This window comes from Typopeltis vanoorti, chromosome 9, assembly GCF_054136105.1.
Source record: "Typopeltis vanoorti isolate ZY-2024b chromosome 9, IOZ_Tvanoo_1.0, whole genome shotgun sequence".
Taxonomy (NCBI): domain Eukaryota; kingdom Metazoa; phylum Arthropoda; class Arachnida; order Uropygi; family Thelyphonidae; genus Typopeltis; species Typopeltis vanoorti.
This window is the reverse complement of record NC_143557.1, coordinates 143773110-143793301: the sequence shown is the minus strand read 5'-3', so window position 1 is coordinate 143793301 and position 20192 is coordinate 143773110. Positions and strand designations below refer to the sequence as shown.

Here is a 20192-nt window from a genome sequence, read left to right as displayed (position 1 = left end):
CAAAGCCTCCACTCTTAGAGGACATAGGTCGTCACTTATCATAAGCAGTACTCCACCACCACACTTTCCCTTCCTATCCTGCCGAAAAATGCTGTACCCAGTGACTTCTATTCCTGTTATTATATCCTCTTCTGTCAACCACGTCTCAGTGATTCCAATAATATTTGGCCAGGCTGATGCTATCTGCGCCACCAATTCCTCTCCCTTATTCCAATACTCCTGGCATTAGTATAAAGCATATAAATGCCATTGTTTCTATACCCAGCATTATCCCTTCTAGACTCCACTGGGCTCAGTGTTACCTGATGTCGTCTCCCCCCCTTCACCCAAGTACCCATTCCCACAAGAGGCCACCCCTGCTACCATCCTCCCTGGGACACACTGACTCGTTCAGAACAGCAATCTCTCCAGATTCCTCATTCAAATGTAAGCAGGTCTCTTGCATACAATTCCTCTCTGTCCTTAAATGCACTCCAAGCATCCACATATTCCAGTCCTCTCTTGTGACACATTCTAGCTATTATGTCATTCAATATTACCGCTCTTCTGCTCAGCTCATCATTATCATACCTAGGCAACACATACTATCTTTCCTCTCTCTGTCTTCTTCTGTACAGCCTCAAGCAAAACTCTCATATCTCTCGCTGCCCGACTTACATTACCACTCATGTCATTTTTTCCTACCATCACAATCATCTCATCCACCCTTTCACTTCTCTTAATTGCCATAGCCACTCTTTCTATCGTTCCTCCTGGCAAACACTCCTCACGCATCCTATCTTGTACACCACGGATCATTGAGTCCCCATACATTACCTCTTACCATTCCCTCTCTGCTATTGTTTCCATTCTCTCCTCTTCTTTCATTCCCATATGTCTCTCTCATTCCCTCTCCTCTACTGCTCCTATTCTCTCTTCTAGCATTCCCATACCTCTCTCTCCTTCCCTCTCACCTACTGTTTCCATTCTCTCTTCTTCTAACATTCCCATACCTCTCTCTCCTTCTCTCTCACCTACTGTTTCCATTCTCTCTTCTAGCATTCCCATACCTCTCTCTCCTACTGTTTCCATTTTCTCCTCTTCTAGCACTCCTATGCTTCTCTCTCATTCCATCTCTCCTACTGTTTCCATTCTCTCCTCTTCTAGCTCTCCCATACCTCTCTCTCTCATTCCATCTCTCTCCTACTGTTTCCATTCTCTCCTCTTCTAGCACTCCCATACCTCTCTCTTTCCTACTGTTTTTTTTCCATTCTCTCCTCTATTAGCACTCCCATACCTCTTTCTAATTCCCTCTCTCCTACTGTTTCCATTCTCTCCTCTCCTATCATTCCCAAAACTCTCTCTCTCTCTCTCTCTCCCCTACTCTGATTCGCCTTGCATTTATCTCTTCCATTCTCCTGATCTCATCTTTCATACTTATCCTCTCATTCATAAGACATTTCACTTCCTCTTTCAGCTCATCTATCTCCCTCTGCAGGTCAGTCACTCTTAATCGAAATTCACTCTCCCAAACAAAACCATCTCCTAAACTTTCACAGTCACTCACACCTTCCACACTATCAACTATTCAAAGAATGAATCTAGTATATATATAAAAAATATATATAAATACAAAATATTCACTGTAAACATATAATTATAGACAACAGATACAAATTCTGTATATCAAGTAATCACTTTATCTCTTAAAGAGATCTGACATTAGTATTCTTAATGGAATTACAATTAGTAAATTCTAATATTCTATATATCTACATTTGAATTCCTATTGACTAGCATTCCAGTTACCCACTGACAACTGTTCCAAAAAATAACAGCATGCATGCTCATTATCGAGATTCAAAGCAAAACTCTATAGTTCCATCAACTCCTTAAGGATTACAACATATGGTAGGCAAGTTTACTGCTTAACTACATTTAAGGCCCCTTTTATGTCATTACTGCCACATGGTGGCTCTGATAATAATAGCATACCATTTGCATTAATAATTGCAAACAAATACATATACATATTTTTATTACTTTATCATATAACAAAAACGTAATAATCGTTAATGAATTTTAACTGTAACAAGTAAAACATAACACGTAAAACGATTATGCGAGATTTTTGCAGCGTTTGTAGGATTTAATTTACACATAATATATTGTTATTGTTGTTGTGTAACCCAAATGTGTATCCCGAATAAAGTGAAATTTTATTAAATTTCATTCACAAAGAGAACACTTATTGCAATATATAATTTGACGTTATATGTTTTATCCAAATTGCTCCCCTACAATTGGTCTAAGTCAGTGTTTCTCAACCTGTGGTCCGCAGACCACAGGTGGTCTGTGACATTGAGACAGGTCGTCTGCAGGCAGACTTAAAATTAATTAAATAAATATATATTTTTTTAATTATCCATTTGAAATCAAATGGACACTTAAAAAAAACAACAAATAGCATCAGAATGTTCAAAGGCAGAAGCAATAAAACTAAATTGTTGTTCACTTCACCCCTCTTTTATTATTCGTCATTCTGCCGCTAAATTTGTAGTGGCAAAATGACGAATAATAAAAGAGGGTTAAGTGAACAACAATATAGTTTTATTGCCATAGACAGTATGACAAAATTCCAAAAAAAGTGCCGCCCAGGGCAGATCAGATCCCCCCCCCCCTCGACGCCTCAGTAACTTAGTGGTCCGTAGAATGTTTTAGGCATTTTACTGTCCTTGAGCTTAGAAAGGTTAAGAAACACTGGTCAAAGTGAAACAATTAACAAAATCATATAGGATTCAAACAACCAAATGAGTAAAATTCACATTCCTAGGTAACGAATACAGTGGACAACAGGAATGCATATAAAAGTGTATATTAAGAATTTGGAAAGATTTCGGTAGATTGCCACATCACAAACTACACCTCTGAATTAAAAATTAGAATAATCAAAGAAAACGTGTTGAATGATTTGTAATTCTAATTTATCATCATCATCATCAAATTCCTGCTATGTACCCTCAAGGTTTGTACAGGATATGACAGTACTACATGAAAAAATTACATCATTACTAACTTCCTATCTACAATTTTCCTCCAAATCAGTCTGTTACTTATCAAGACTCCAACATTATCAGATCTTATATTTCTATCGTCTAAGGCACTTTGTACCATATCAATCCACCTATATCTTGGTCTTCCTCTGGGTCGTTTTCCTGCCAACCTGGCAGAGAACACTTGTTTTGCTAATCTTTCCTCTCCCATTCTATTTAAGTGACATAACACCTGAGATTAGCTCTGCTAATGCATTCCTGGATGCTGACAATGTCAAGATCTTTCCTAATATCCTCATTTTTAATATGATATTGCCATTGATGCCATCTGTTCATGCCTCTAATCTTTCTCAGGACTCTCATATCTGCAGTCTCTAGTCTTTGGTCAAGTGTTTTACTTCAGACCCAGCTCTCAGATCCATAAGTTAAAACTGGTTTCAACAGTGTCTTGTATACAGCTAATTTAGTGTTCCTACTAATTTCTCTCTTATTCCATATGAATTTATTCTATTGACTTCCCACCATACCAGCTTTGCTGATTCTGTTGTCTATTTCTATATTTAATTTACCATCTTCAGTAAAAATTGTGCCTAAGTAGCTGAAATGATTTACTTGTTCCACAGGTTCTCCATTCACAACACAGTTGACATTTTCAATGATTCTGCCTATTTTCATTGTCTTTGTCTTTTTATTGCTGACCTTCATACCATATCTATTACAACAGCTATTCAATTTAGTCAGAGAATCTTGCAGACTTGTAGCGGATTTATTTAGAAGTATAACATCATCCGCATAAAGCAAAGACTTTGCTTTATGCGGATGATGATTAAAGCTGACATTAACATGCAAATTTTGATATCAGGTTTAATACCACTTTCCTTCATAATGTGATCCATATAGATAATGAATAACAGAGGGGATAATGTACATCCTTGTCTCACACCAGATTTAACATTAAACCATCTTCCTGTACTTCCTTCAATTCTAACTGCTGACTTACAACTCAAATAAAGACTAAGTATTGCTTGATATAATGCCCCATTTACACCATATAACTGCAGCGTATTCAATAGCTTCTCTCTTGGCACCTTGTCATATGCCTTTTCCAAATCGACAAAACTTAAATACAGATCTTTGTTATATTCCCATGCTTTCTCGACTATTTGTCGTAAAGTGAAGATCTGATCCTGACAGCCTCTATTTGGCCTGAATCCAGCTTGTTCTTCACCAAGCTTTTCTTCCACAATTCTTCTCAACCGTTTCTCAAGTATACTGGCATAGATCTTGCCAGGAACACTCAGTAGGGAAATACCTCTGTAATTCTCACATTCAGTTTTATTTCCCTTTTTATATATGGGTACTATGAGAGCTCTACTTAAATCATCGGGAATTCGATCCTCTGTCCAGGCTTTCTGAACTATGCAGTGCAGCTACTGTAAGACTTTTATACCACCATACTTCAGCATTTTTGGTCGAATATCATCTACTCCTGCTGCCTTTCCACATTTCAAGTCTTTGATGGCTTTTTCTACTTCAAGTATGGATATGTATTCCTGACTGCATGCCTGGTCAGTGTTTTTTATCACTGTGCTGTCATCACTGCTTGTTTCATTTAGCAGTTTTTCAAAGTAATTACTCCATATGTCAAGGATATCTTTTTCTCCTGTTTTAATGTCACCTTTATCATCTCTAACTCCTTTTACAGCACTCTTTCCTCCATTCCTAAGGCTTCTTCAACAACCTCCAGAATATTTTGCCACCTTCTTGATATTTATTTTCTATATTCTTGCCAAAGTCCTCCCATGACTTTTGTTTAGCTAGTTTTACACACTGTTTAGCTTTCTTACATTTGTCTCTGTATTCTGTAAGAGTAAAAGCTGACTTATTTGCCAGGAACTTTTGATATGCTTTCTTCTTTTCCTTCATTGCCTCTTTAACTTCCTGTGTCCACCAGGGAGTTCTGATTTTTTTATCCTTGCACACAACCTCACCACATGCCTCTCTGGCAGAATCAATCAATGTTTTCTTCAGAGTTTGCCACTGAATCTCCAAGGTTTGGTTCCTGTTCTCAAACTCTTTCATTTTCTTTTCAATAATCTTTCTGTATTTTAGTCTACAGTTCACATCTGAGAGCTGCTCAACTTTTATTCGCTTTAAAACTTTCTTACATGTTATTCTTTTCAATATGAAATTCAATTTTATCCTGCTCAAGACTAAATAGTGATCACTTCCAATTTCAAATCCTCTGTACACTCTGGTGTCCTGCACCAGGGAGAAGACATCACTATCGACAATAACATAGTCAATGAGACTTTTCTTATTCCTAGCCTCTTCTCTCCATGTGAATTTTATGATTATATGATATATGTGAATTCTAATTTATTGCACAGAAAATAATTATTACCAAATATGAATTAGCATCATCTAAATCTACGTGCATTGTAGATTATATAACCATGTAAACATATAAAAATGTAATATAAATTATAAGAATGGTGTTGTCTGAAAACATTCACAAAATTAGAATAATTTTTAATGTGGTTCAAAGTATTAGAATATTCAAAATTTTTCTGATTGGATTTGAGGAGAACATAGATATAGCATATATTACAGTAGCTGCAGGACTAATTCATGTGTGAGGAAAATTCGGTGGATTTCAGTTCATCATTTGTTAAACATAGATCGAATGAGTGACATATCAGAAGCTAAGAAGTTTCGTATGGTGTCTCTACACAAAGAAGACCAAATACAGCAGTTTATACTAAGAAATTGAAATGTTCTCAAGCAAGAATGAGTAGAGTATTCAGACAGCATTCCAATAACCGGAGTTTTCAAAATAATTGCTGCAACAGCAGTCAAAAGGTAATAACTACATCAAAAGATGAGAGGCGATTGAAGAATATCGTGAAGAAAAACTGCTTCCAAAGTGTAAGGTATTTTCAAAGGATATGGAGAGAACCAGATGTGAATGTGTCTAAATTGACAACATCAAGACAACTTCACAAATTGGAGTTTAAATCAAGTGTGCCTAAGACGAAGCCACTTTTGACTTCCAAGCAAAAGGCAGCTAGAGTGCGATGGTGTAAGCAAAGACTGTTGTGGAATCAAGAGGAAAAGGTATTTTTAGCAATGAAAGTATGTTTTGGGTCATCAAAGAATACATGTCTGGTGTCTTAAGCAGGAAGCATTTGATAAAGAATGCATGAAATGTTCGGTGAAATTTGCAACCTCTGTCATGGTAAGGGGTTTAATGACTGCAGAAGGTCTAGGTAGTCCATCTGCAGTCATATGTGTATTGTGTATGAAAGAGTCAATTCCAAAGTGTACCAAGAAATTCTTGACCATTTTATGTTACTGACATCAGAAGATTTATTTGATAGTGATTTCCTTTTTCAGCAAAATTCAGCTTCCTGTTATATTTCCAAGACTACTACTACTTGATGACTCAAAGAAAGGCAAAACAATGGGTCTTTGGCTGGCAAACTCACCAGATTTAAACCACATTGAGAATTTGTAGGGAATTATGAAGAAATGTCTTCAAGAAGTTGCTCCAAGAGACAAAAAAAACTTGTTTCTAATCAGCAGACCATATGGGATGTTTTGATAAAAAAAAATAAAAATAAAAAATAAAAAAAGACTGTCAACTACTAGTAAATAATATGCCCAAATGTTTACAAATGGCCACAAAAGCTAAGGGAGATACAACAAAGTACTAAGTATCATTTATTTCCCTTGACTGCAATTTCTGTGCATTATTCTAATATTTTAAATATTAAAAATTATTATATTTTTTAATGTCGTTTTAACATTTTTACACTGCATAGTTCAGAACTATGCAACTGCAGTGTATAGGTCAGAAGGCCTGGACAGAGGGACGAATTCAAGATGATTGGAGTAGAGCTCTCATAGTACAAATATATAAAAAGGGAAATTAAAACTGAATGTGAGAATTACAGAGGCATTTCTCTACTGAGTGTTCCCAGTAAGATATATGCAAGTATACTTGAGAAACAGTTGAGAAGGATTGTTGAAGGAAAGCTTGGTGAAGAACAAGCTGGATTCAGGCCAAATAGAAGCTGTCAGGATCAGATTTTCACTTTACTTTCACTTTTACAAAAATCATAGGACTATAATAAAGATCTGTATTTAAGTTTTGTAGATTTAGAAAAGGCATATGACAAGGTGCCAAAAGAGAAGCTATTCGAAATGCTACAGTTAGAGTGTCAATGGGGCATTATATCAAGCAATACTTAGTCTTTATTTGAGTTGTAAGTCAGTAGTTAGAATTGAAGGAAGTACAGGAAGGTGGTTTTTAATGTTAAATCTGGTGTCAGACAAGGATGTACTTTATTCCCTCTGTTATTTATTATCTACATGGATCACATTATGAAGGAAAGTGGTATTAAACCTGATATCAAAATTGGAGATGTTAATCTCAGCTCTTTGCTTTATGCAGATGATGTTATACTTCTATCATCTGCATAAAGATGATAAAAGTATTTAGAACTGTAAATCAATTAAATAAATCCACTACAAGTCTGCAAGATTCCCTGACCAAAGTGAATAACTGTTGTAATAGATTTGGTATGAAGATCAGCATTAAAAAGACAAAGACAATGAAAATAGGCAGAAACACTGAAAATATCAACTGCATTGTGAATGGAGAACCTATAGAACAAGTAAAACATTTCAGCTACCTAGGCACGATTTTTAGTGAAGATGGTAAATTAAATATGGAAATAGATAACAGAATCATCAAAGCTGGTATGGTAGGAAGTCAAATGAATAAATTTATATGGAATAAGACAGAAATTAGCCAAAACACTAAATTATCTACATACAAGACAGTATTCAAGCCTATTTTAACTTATGGATCTGAGAGTTGGGTCAGAAGTAAAACACTTGACCAAAGACTAGAGATCGCAGATATGAGAGTCCTGAGAAAGATTAGGGGTATGAACAGATGGCATCAATGGCAATATAATATTAAAAATGAGGATATTAGGAAAGAACTTGAATTGTCAGCAGCCAGGAATGTGTTAGCAGAACTAATCTCAGATGGTATGGTCACTTAAACAGAATGGGAAAATAAAGATTAGTAAAACAAGTGTTCTCTGCCAGGTTTACAGGAAAAAGACCCAGAGGAAGACCAAGATATAAGTGGATTGATACAATAAAAAGTCCCTTAGAAGATAGAAATATAAGATCTGATAATGTTGGAGTCTTGACAGGTAACAGCGATTTGGAGGAAATTTGTAGATAGGAAATTAGTAATGATGTAATTTTTCATGTAGTACTATCAAATCCTGTACACCCCTTGAGGGTATATATCAGGAATTTGATCATGATGAACATTTTTACAATATTACATTTTTCTGTTTACATGGTTATATAATCTACAAAGTATGTAGATTTAGATGATGCTAATTCATACTTAATAATAATTATTTTCCATGCAATAAATTAGAACTGTAAATCATTCAACACATTTTCTTTGATTATTCTAATTTTTTGATTCGGAGGTGCAGTAGTTAAATTGGAACAGATGGGGTTGGATAGCAGATTAGTGCATCGGATCGGAGATTGGCTGTCTGATAGGTATCAGCAGGTAGTGTATGGGGGAGTGATATTCCAGAAGACTAAAGTCACTAGTGTTGTGCCCAAGGAGTCTGTTGTGGGGCAATTGCTGTTTAATATGTATGTAAATGATGATATAAAGGTGTTTGCAGATAATGTAAAGTTGGGGAGAGTTATGAGATATAGAGCATATATAGTTTTGCAAGAGGGCCTAAACAGACTTTCTGTATGGCAAGTGTGTGGGGGGGGGGGTGTAAGGTTTTAAATTTGGGAAGCAAAGATGGGATGCAAAGTATAGGATTGGTGGGTATATTTTAAAGCAGGTGGAAGACATGAAAGAACTGGTGTCATGATGGTGGCTCGAGACTTCAAATTTTGTTGACATTTTGCTAATATTGTGAGGACAGTGGATTATGGGAATGATGTGGATAACACTGATGTATAGAAATAAGGCTGTTTTGATTCCATTGTACACGCCTTTGATCAGGCTGAACATGGATTACTGCGCATTACAGATTTGGTTGCCAGGTTTTCAAAAGGATGATGAGATGTTGGAGTGAGTTCAGAGATGATTGATTAAGTTGGTTTCTGGTCTCTAGAATGTGGAAAATGAGGACACATTGAGAGAATTCAAATTACAGAGCCTAGTGGATAGAAAGAAGAGGGAAGACATGATCAAGATGCATAAGTTGGTAAGGGGTAATTACCAGATTAATATGGATGAGATTTTTCATAGCAAGGGTGTGAGGAGAAGATTTGTTGTCTACTGCAGGTAGCACTTGCAGTTGACTCCCTGTGCTTCTATCTCAGTATGGCATCACTGATTGTTCAGCTGGGATGGCCAAATTTGCCAAAGAATAGGCCTTGTAACATGTCATTCTTTCACAATGCCTCTTTCAAACTCCGTCAGTTCCCTTCTCAAAGCCATTTCACTTGGACACAATTGGGAAGATCACATTCCTCCAGTTTATATTGCCTACGAACATGTGACTCATTACATGTTATGATGCAGCTTGTCTGTGGGGATGTCTGTTGACTTCTTTTCAAGCAGTGTACATAGGATCTACTCAACTATATAAGTAACTGCTGAAGATTCTAAACTTTTAGGGATATCAGTTTTAGGTTCATCTCTGTGGATACATAAGCAATTACGAAAGTAATGTTGTTTTTTGTTATTATTATTATTTCAAGTTATTATTATGATTATTATCAACAAACCTCTATGGAGTCAAGAGACCTTCCCAATTGTGTCCAAGTGAAATGGCTTTGAGAAGGGAACTGACGGAGTTTGAAAGAGGCATTGTGAAAGAATGACATGTTACAAGGCCTATTCTTTGGCAAATTTGGCCATCCCAGCTGAACAATCAGTGATGCCATACTGAGATAGAAGCACAGGGAGTCAACTGCAAGTGCTACCTGCAGTAGATGACCCACCACACTCACCAAATGTGACCTTAAGATGCTACAAAGTATAATATGTAAAAATTGCCATTTGCTGACTGCCACATTGAATGCAGAGTTCCAGGCATTGACTGGAGCACAAATCTGCACAAAAAACATTCAGAACCGTGACTCACAACATGGGTGTCCATGATAGGACCACAATATGCAAGCTCCTCATTACCCAAACCAACATGCAGTGTTGTCTTCAATGATGCAAGGGGAGTGGTACAGTGGAATGTGGAAGACTGGAAAGCTGTGTTATGGAATGACGAATCACACTACACTTTCTACTGAGCAGATAAATAGGTGTGGGTATGGCAGATATCCAGTGAACATCTCTTAGTACAGTGCATAACCCCCAAATATGAAATTCGCAGGTGGTGGTGTGATGGTATGGTATGGTCCTATTTGTCCTGGTTTGACCTCAGACCTCTGTTTATAGTGCCATGAACGCTGAACTTTTGAACTCCAAGAGATATCTGAACATTCTGGACAATACTTCCTACTTCGTGCCATTTCTACGAAGCTGACCACTGTCTCTTTCAGCAAAAGACAATGCATTATGTCTCCACAAAATAAAGCTGCTGCTGTAACTGCAGAGTTTGTGGACATGAACGTCAGTGCACTCAACTGTTCACAGAGCCCTGATCTCAACCCTACTGAACATCTGTGTGATGAACAGGAGCATCATGTGAGGTTAAGAGACATCAGCTCCACAACGGTCCAGGACCTCATTACATGCCTACAGGAAGAATGGTCCAAAATTCCAATTGATCTCTATCGTACTCTTGTGGAAAGTATCCCTGTACGGTTGCTGAAGTCACCACAGTGAAAGGAGATCCTACATCTTATTAAGGTAAGTGCCACTGCTGTTTGTTCCTCACACTATGGTGCCCACTGACTTCTTTCCAAGTAGTGTGTGTGTGTATATATATATATATATATATATATATATATATATATATATATATAAGATCTACTCAAAGTAGTGTGTGTATATATATATATATATATATATATACTGCTTTGCTTAATATATACAGATGATAAGCATACAATTGCTAAGATTGTTACATGCAAATAAAAAAATGTCAATACAACGGCAAGTCAGATCAATATACATGCCATTATTTTTCTGAAGTTGTAGTGCATAGTCAGCTTCCTTGATAAGTTCCGGCACAGGAAGAAAATAAGCATGATTAATTTTTGTTGAAAAGTATCGTCTTCCTCGGAATTCTCCATCACCATGTCCAATGGGATTATCCTGGAAAGAACATTAATTTATATAAGAATTATTTATGGGTTTTTTTTTTTTTTTTTTTTCATTTTGAATTAGCATAACATTGTTGACCTGTACCAAGACATGGCAATGATTTACTGTACATTTTGTAACCCATGTGTTGGAATGTTATCAAGTAAATAAATAACTGTATTAATACTATTTGTAGAATTTAACCTCAAAGAAGTCCCAAGTCCCATCACATTAAATCACCAACTATCATTAATTTATATCACACCTTTCTTTATATGTCAGCAACAACAATATGTTCACCTCTGGCAAAGCAATCAGTCTCATATGGAGGTAGTGGCATTTTTACTCTTAAAAACAGTCAGTTTGGGTTTCCCAAGATGAGTCTTTAGACTCCAAGGAAGTGCCCGTGCAATTAACGCACATATTATTATTATTGTACGGGCACCTCCAAGTCCAAAGACTCATCACAGTAGATCCAAACAAACCACGATCTGTAATATCTCTCCATGATCCATTAACAGATAAAATGCTAACAACTTACTCTGACAACCCATTCCATTCATTCCAACTCTCAAACCAAAAAATCTAGTCCTCTCAGCCCTACTAACCACATCTTTATTAACTTCCAGGGATGACCCGTTGTTTATGGTCCCTCTAGCCATATTTTCTATCATATCCGCTCTTTTCCATTGATCAACCAATCAATGTAACCAATAGTTGGTTAGTTGATCAAACCTAACTTTTTGGTTGAACCAACCAAAAGTTCCAAATACCCTCAATCTATCCTTATAGGGAATGTTCCACTGATCACTCACAGTCTGGGTTTCTTGGAATGAGAAAATGGTGCAGAGAATTCAGAGGTGAGAAACCAAAATGGTGAGTGGTCAGTGGAACATTCCCTATAAGGATAGATTGAAGGTATGTGGAACTTTTGGTTTGCTCAACCGAAAAGTTAGGTTTGATCAACTAACCAACTAAAGAGGAATAACAACTTCCTGTGCATGTTATTCAATAGCCAAGTAATCTTATGAGTAAGATGTGCTCTAAATTTCAATTCTCTGTCTACCACCCCCCCTAAATCCCTAGCTTCATCTATTTCCTGGAGTACATCAATGTGATACATAGCTTGTAATCTATTTATCCCAAAATGCACAACTTTACATTTCTCCACATTAAATTGATACCCATTATTATCATATACATAAACCATACTGAAAGTCAATCTGCAAGCTCTCCACATTACCTTCATTCACTATTACTCTACCGAATTTTGTAACATCAGCAAACAACTGAATACTTTCTTTCAAGTTATTTCCTATATCATTTATGTACAAATTAAACAGTGGTAGTCCTAGCACTGAATTTTGCAGCACACCACTAGCTTTTGCCTGAACTTTGCTTCCCATATATCACTTTTTTGACATCTGTCCAGTAGCCATCCTCTTATCCATATAACTAACGTCATATTCCTCCCATTTGTTCTAATTTGCGTAACAGTTCCACGTATTTTCCAGCCAAATGCCTTTGCAAAACCCAGCACAATCATCATATAGCCATTTCCTTTACCCGAACTCAGGTCACTCTGTTACAAAAAGTTAGTAAATTACTAAGGAATAATGACTATTGACAAATCCATTACTGCTCACATAGTATCACATTCTTATCCACACATTCTTGAATTCTCTTTTTGACCAATTTTTCTAGTACTTTTACCACCACTTCTGAGGTACTGATTGGTCTATAACTTGCTACATCAGTCTCTGTCACATATATCACACCATTACCCTCATTGGGATGACATACCTTGCAAAGTGATCACTAAGTAACTCAACTATTTCATTTGCATCTGTCACCTTGTCACCATCATCACTCATTATGGTTCTTCTTCTCTTTTTTTACAATCTCCCAAGTCAAGACCCGCATGGTCACTTTCCCTAATCAGAGAAAATGTGGCCAACTTGGTTATGGATGGTTCTTCTAGTCCTTTTACCAGGTCCAATACTCTTGCACCCTAAGTCCCCTCCATCACATGCTGCCTCAAGTAATTATCTCTCAGAGTATGTGTATAAATTCCATTTCCTTTCTGATATGTGATCTCTCTCTCTTCCTTCCAATCTATATCTCCATAGATGAAGTCCCCAATAATAATCATTCAAGCTGCACTCATTGTACTAATTTGCTCATCCGTGTCTTTTAGATCATCACTGGATGCCTCTGGAATATAGCAGCAACCAACCATATATTTTTTGTTATTTTCCTTAATCTCATACTAATCAGCTTCAAATGAACAGCCACCCTCCTACTATCTCCTATTTTTTTTGGCTGTAATTCACTCATCAGCAGTACCAATTCTCCTAAGTTAAGGCAACTCCAATGCCAAGGATTGTATTCTCATAAGTTCTCTAGTCAATATACGGACACTTCCAAAGTTTCTGTTTTCTCTTCAGCTATGAAAGAGGGATGGATCACGTGCCTTCTTGGCATAATTATGGACTTTTTCAATTGAAAGTGAGTTAGCCGATCACATAAGGAGGTAGCAGGGTTTTTTCTCCTGGAAACTCGGGTTTTTCATCCCGCATACAGACAAATCGACCCTTCAGAACACACACAATTTACAGACAAAGGATACTGTGGTGGTGGTGGATGGCGCTGATGTAGCTGATTGGTAGTAGAGGTTCCATACAAGCTTTGTCTATTTCTATATTTAATTTACCATCTTCACTAAAAATCGTGCCTAAGTAATTGAAATGTTTTACTTGTTCCACATGTTCTCCATTCATAACACAGTTGACATTTTCAATGATTCTGCCTATTTTCATTGTCTTTGTCTTTTTATTGCTGACCTTCATACCATATCTATTACAACAGTTATTCAATTTAGTCAGAGAATCTTGCAGACTTGTAGCGGATTTATTTAGAAGTATAACATCATCCGCATAAAGCAAAGAGCTGACATTAACATCTCCAATTTTGATATCATGTTTCATACCACTTTCCTCCATAATGTGATCCATACAGATAATGAATAACAGAGGGAATAATGTACATCCTTGTCTCACACCAGATTTAACATTAAACCATCTTCCTGTATTTCCTTCAATTCTAACTGCTGACTTACAACTCAAATAAAGACTAAGTATTGCTTGATATAATGCCACACTGACACCATATAACTGTAGCGTATTGAATAGCTTCTCTCCTGGCACCTCGTCATATGCCTTTTCCAAATTGACAAAACTTAAATACAGATCTTTGTTATATTCCAATGCTTTCTCGACTATTTGTCGTAAAGCGAAGATCTGATCCTGAGGGCCTCTATTTGGCCTGAATCCAGCTTGTTTTTCACCCAGCATTTCTTCCACAATTCTTCTCAACTGTTTCTCAAGTATACTTGCATAGATCTTGCAAGGAACACTCAGTAGGGAAATACCTCTGTAATTCTCACATTCAGTTTTATTTCCCTTTTTATATATGGGTACTATGAGAGCTCTACTCCAATCATTGGGAATTCGTCCCTCTGTCCAGGCTTTCTGAACTATGCAGTGCAGCTACTGTAAGACTTTTTATACCACCATACTTCAGCATTTCTGGTCGAATATCATCTACTCCTGCTGCCTTTCCACATTTCAAGTCTTTGATGGCTTTTTCTACTTCAAGTATGGATATGTATTCCTGACAGCATGCCTGGTCAGTGTTTTTTACCACTGTGCTGTCATCACTGCTTGTTTCATTTAGCAGTTTTTCAAAGTAATTACTCGATACTTCAAGGATCTTTTTCTCTCGTTTTCATGTCACCTTTATCGTCTCTAACTCCTTTTACAGCACTCTTTCCTCCATTCCTAAGCTTCTTCAACAACCTCCAGAATACTTTGCCACCTTCTTGATATTTATTTTCTATATTCTTGCCAAAGTCCTTCCATGACTTTTGTTTAGCTAGTTTTACACACTCTTTAGCATTCTTCCATTTGTCTCTATATTCTCTAAGAGCAAAAGCTGACTTATTTGCCAGGAACTTTTGATAGGCTTTCTTCTTTTCCTTTACTGCCTCTTTAACTTCCTGTGTCCACCATGGAGTTCTAATTTTTCTATCCTTCCAGACAACTTCACCACATGCCCCTCTAGCTGAATCAATCAGGACTTTCTTCAAGGCTTGCCACTGAATCTCCAAGGTTTGATTCCTGTTCTCAAACTCTTTCATTTTTTCTTCAATAATCTTTGTGTATTTTAGTCTACAGTTCACATCTGAGAGCTGCTCAACTTTTATTCGCTTTAAAACTTTCTTACATGTTATTCTTTTCAATATGAAATTCAATTTTATCCTGCTCAAGACTAAATAGTGATCATTTCCAATTTCAAATCCTCTGTACACTCTGGTGTCCTGCACCAGGGAGAAAACATCACTATCAACAATAACATAGTCAGTGACACTTTTCTTATTCCTTGTCTCTTCTCTCCATGTGAATTTGTGCACATTTTTATGTTGGAACATGGTGTTAGTAATAACCAGTCCATGTCCTGAGCAGAAATCCAACAAATATTTGCCATTATTATTAGCTTTGCTCTTTTCTCCAAATTTTCCCAAAATATTTTTGTATGTCTCACAATCATTTCCTACTCTGCTATTTAGATCCTCAACAAGGACCAACTTTTCCTTTTTCATTGTGTCAGTTTCTTTCTCTCTCTCTAAAGCCTCAAAAAATTCCTCCACTTCTACCTTAGTAGAATCTTCTGTAGGACCATAGGCACAAATAAGTCTCATTGTCCAGTTCCCCATTTTCGTATTTGCCCACATTACTCTACTTGAGACTGACTGCCATTCAAGAAGATCAGCCTTGTATTTCGTGTTGAATACTATGGCTACTCCTTTTCCTTGATTGTCATTGCCTGAATATAACATTTTGTATTTATTGCTCAGAAAGATCTCACCAGTTTTGGTCTTTTTTGTTTCAGTCATCCCTATTATGTCGATCTGGTACTTATCTAATTCCTGAGCTAGCTCCATTTCTTTGCCATTCAGGCTTCTTATGTTGATAGTACCGATCTTTAACACTGGTGATGTTGAGTTGGGGTGTGTTTTCAGATTTGTTCCAGTAGCTGACTTTTCACTGTTCGACCTGGTTCCCTGGTGAAAACAACAAGGGCCTTGTTTAACCGGGCGACGCTCCAGCCGGCATGAAATTTTGTCATGTTGTACCATCATTTTTTATTTTGGTTTAACCAATAAGAATACAATTTGGAAAGCGAAGATCTGATCCTGAGGGCCTCTATTTGGCCTGAATCCAGCTTGTTTTTCACCCAGCATTTCTTCCACAATTCTTCTCAACCGTTTCTCAAGTATACTTGCATAGATCTTGCCAGGAACACTCAGTAGGGAAATACCTCTGTAATTCTCACATTCAGTTTTATTTCCCTTTTTATATATGGGTACTATGAGAGCTCTACTCCAATCATTGGGAATTCGTCCCTCTGTCCAGGCTTTCTGAACTATGCAGTGCAGCTACTGTAAGACTTTTTATACCACCATACTTCAGCATTTCTGGTCGAATATCATCTACTCCTGCTGCCTTTCCACATTTCAAGCCTCTGATGGCTTTTTCTACTTCAAGTATGGATATGTATTCCTGACAGCATGCCTGGTCAGTGTTTTTTACCACTGTGCTGTCATCACTGCTTGTTTCATTTAGCAGTTTTTCAAAGTAATTACTCGATACTTCAAGGATCTTTTTCTCTCGTTTTCATGTCACCTTTATCGTCTCTAACTCCTTTTACAGCACTCTTTCCTCCATTCCTAAGCTTCTTCAACAACCTCCAGAATACTTTGCCACCTTCTTGATATTTATTTTCTATATTCTTGCCAAAGTCCTTCCATGACTTTTGTTTAGCTAGTTTTACACACTCTTTAGCATTCTTCCATTTGTCTCTATATTCTCTAAGAGCAAAAGCTGACTTATTTGCCAGGAACTTTTGATAGGCTTTCTTCTTTTCCTTTACTGCCTCTTTAACTTCCTGTGTCCACCATGGAGTTCTAATTTTTCTATCCTTCCAGACAACTTCACCACATGCCCCTCTAGCTGAATCAATCAGGACTTTCTTCAAGGCTTGCCACTGAATCTCCAAGGTTTGATTCCTGTTCTCAAACTCTTTCATTTTTTCTTCAATAATCTTTGTGTATTTTAGTCTACAGTTCACATCTGAGAGCTGCTCAACTTTTATTCGCTTTAAAACTTTCTTACATGTTATTCTTTTCAATATGAAATTCAATTTTATCCTGCTCAAGACTAAATAGTGATCACTTCCAATTTCAAATCCTCTGTACACTCTGGTGTCCTGCACCAGGGAGAAAACATCACTATCAACAATAACATAGTCAGTGACACTTTTCTTATTCCTTGTCTCTTCTCTCCATGTGAATTTGTGCACATTTTTATGTTGGAACATGGTGTTAGTAATAACCAGTCCATGTCCTGAGCAGAAATCCAACAAATATTTGCCATTATTATTAGCTTTGCTCTTTTCTCCAAATTTTCCCAAAATATTTTTGTATGTCTCACAATCATTTCCTACTCTGCTATTTAGATCCTCAACAAGGACCAACTTTTCCTTTTTCATTGTGTCAGTTTCTTTCTCTCTCTCTAAAGCCTCAAAAAATTCCTCCACTTCTACCTTAGTAGAATCTTCTGTAGGACCATAGGCACAAATAAGTCTCATTGTCCAGTTCCCCATTTTCGTATTTGCCCACATTACTCTACTTGAGACTGACTGCCATTCAAGAAGATCAGCCTTGTATTTCGTGTTGAATACTATGGCTACTCCTTTTCCTTGATTGTCATTGCCTGAATATAACATTTTGTATTTATTGCTCAGAAAGATCTCACCAGTTTTGGTCTTTTTTGTTTCAGTCATCCCTATTATGTCGATCTGGTACTTATCTAATTCCTGAGCTAGCTCCATTTCTTTGCCATTCAGGCTTCTTATGTTGATAGTACCGATCTTTAACACTGGTGATGTTGAGTTGGGGTGTGTTTTCAGATTTGTTCCAGTAGCTGACTTTTCACTGTTCGACCTGGTTCCCTGGTGAAAACAACAAGGGCCTTGTTTAACCGGGCGACGCTCCAGCCGGCATGAAATTTTGTCATGTTGTACCATCATTTTTTATTTTGGTTTAACCAATAAGAATACAATTTGGTCGGCTAAATCCCAAATTGCCAGCCAATCCTCGTTCGTTCAGTATCCAAGTAGATACCCAACAGGGTGCACCATGAGAAGGTGAGGATTGGACATTAGGTCAGAAGCCGTGGTCGGTTCTCTGCATTCCTTTAAAGGCTATGTGGTCTCTTCTCAGTTATACAGCTTTGACCCTTAAGCACCCCTTGTTGTCCAAATTTAGCCTATGCAAATCATTTTGTCAGTGCTGGATATCAGTAGCATCCCTGATTGCCTTGCCTATCTTTGCATCATTGGCACAATTGCACATTTCCTGTGAGACCCTTCCTGATGTCATTAATGTACAGAATGAACAACAATGGCCCAAGGATTGAACCCTGAAGTACACCACTGGTCACTTTAAATCTGGCAGAGTCACACCCACCATCCTCTGATCCAAGTCCAGAGTTTATATCCCAATCCCATATTTTCCAGTTTAAGCAACAATCTTTCACATGGTATCCTATCAAATGCCTTAGCAAAATCGAACATTATTAGTATATCCATTCCCTTTATCCAACTCTGCCATATCATTGTTATAAAATATGAGCAAACTGCTAAAACATGACCTTACTTTAGTAAACCCATGCTGCTTATTGCAGAGTATAGCTTGTCTGACTATCCATTTCTGTATGCAATGTCTCTAAAATCTTCGCCACCACACCAGAGATACTGATAATTCAGTAGTTAAACACATCAGTTTTTGCACCACCCTTGTACAATGGAATTATCATACATACTCCTATGGTATCATTCCTGAAATGAGACTCAAGTCATAAACATGGGAAAGGCCTAGCTAATTCGGATGAACTTTCCATTAGTAAATAAACATGCTGATATTTCATCTATCCCTATTGCAAAATTCTTATCCAGGTTATGCAAGAACTCTTCAACCTCATTTTCATGCACCTTTAATTCCTCATCCAATGTAGCAGTATGTGCCATGTTACACACACCTGGTTGATATATCTTAGCAAGTGAGCACTCATACCACCTCATTCCATTCAGTAAAGTTATTCTTCCACATTCATTCTTTCTTTTGCTTATAGCATAACGATAAACTTCTTTTGCATTGACTTTAGTCTGCATAGCAAATTTCTTTTCATACTCTGATTTAACTTTCTGTACAATACTCGTCACTTTTCTGGCCTGCACTTTATATATTTCATAACTCTTCTCACGCTTCAAACACTATGGATACATTCAGATACCACTTCATTTAAGCACTTTTTCAAAGATTTCCATGCATTGCTGACATTTTCCCATTTGGTAACTGATACCATGGGACCAAAGATAGTATTCTCCTAAGTTGATTATAATTTCCAGCTTTGTATCATCAGTTTGGAGGTTTGATGGAATATTTACAGCACTAGGAAGGGATTAAAAACTGATTTTAACATTTCCAATATTTCGTCTCAGTCACTAAGACATCTTCAGGTATTACAAATAACCCTAGTAACACACACTCAAATTCAACACAATACTAAGTGAAATATGTGGGTGACTCTAAACTCCTATCTAGGTGGAGCGCCCTCTATGGGCATTTGTAGGTGCCTAGGATATAAAGTGGGATCTCTGATAATTAATATTTCACAAATTTTGATAAGTTTTATGCAACTGTACATATTTAAATTCAGTTGATTTCTGAGTGCTGACACAGATTCTAAAAACAGTCTTTCTTTTTT

The 20192-nt window shown here is 37.0% G+C and overlaps 1 protein-coding gene across 8 annotated transcripts in view; it reads right to left on the bottom strand.

Moving 5' to 3' along the window:
• Positions 1–20192, bottom strand: part of LOC150103650 (uncharacterized) — a 374591-nt gene that overhangs the window by 299910 nt on the left and 54489 nt on the right. For all 8 annotated transcript variants that reach the window (XR_016548861.1, XR_016548860.1, XR_016548859.1 and 5 more), the window contains exon 4: positions 11178–11316. Coding sequence is in view for 3 of the 8 variants with exons in the window: in XM_090398370.1 (XP_090254496.1) it covers positions 11178–11316 (139 nt within the window). In the remaining 5 variants the exon portion in view is untranslated. The remainder of the gene's footprint in view (positions 1–11177; positions 11317–20192) is intronic.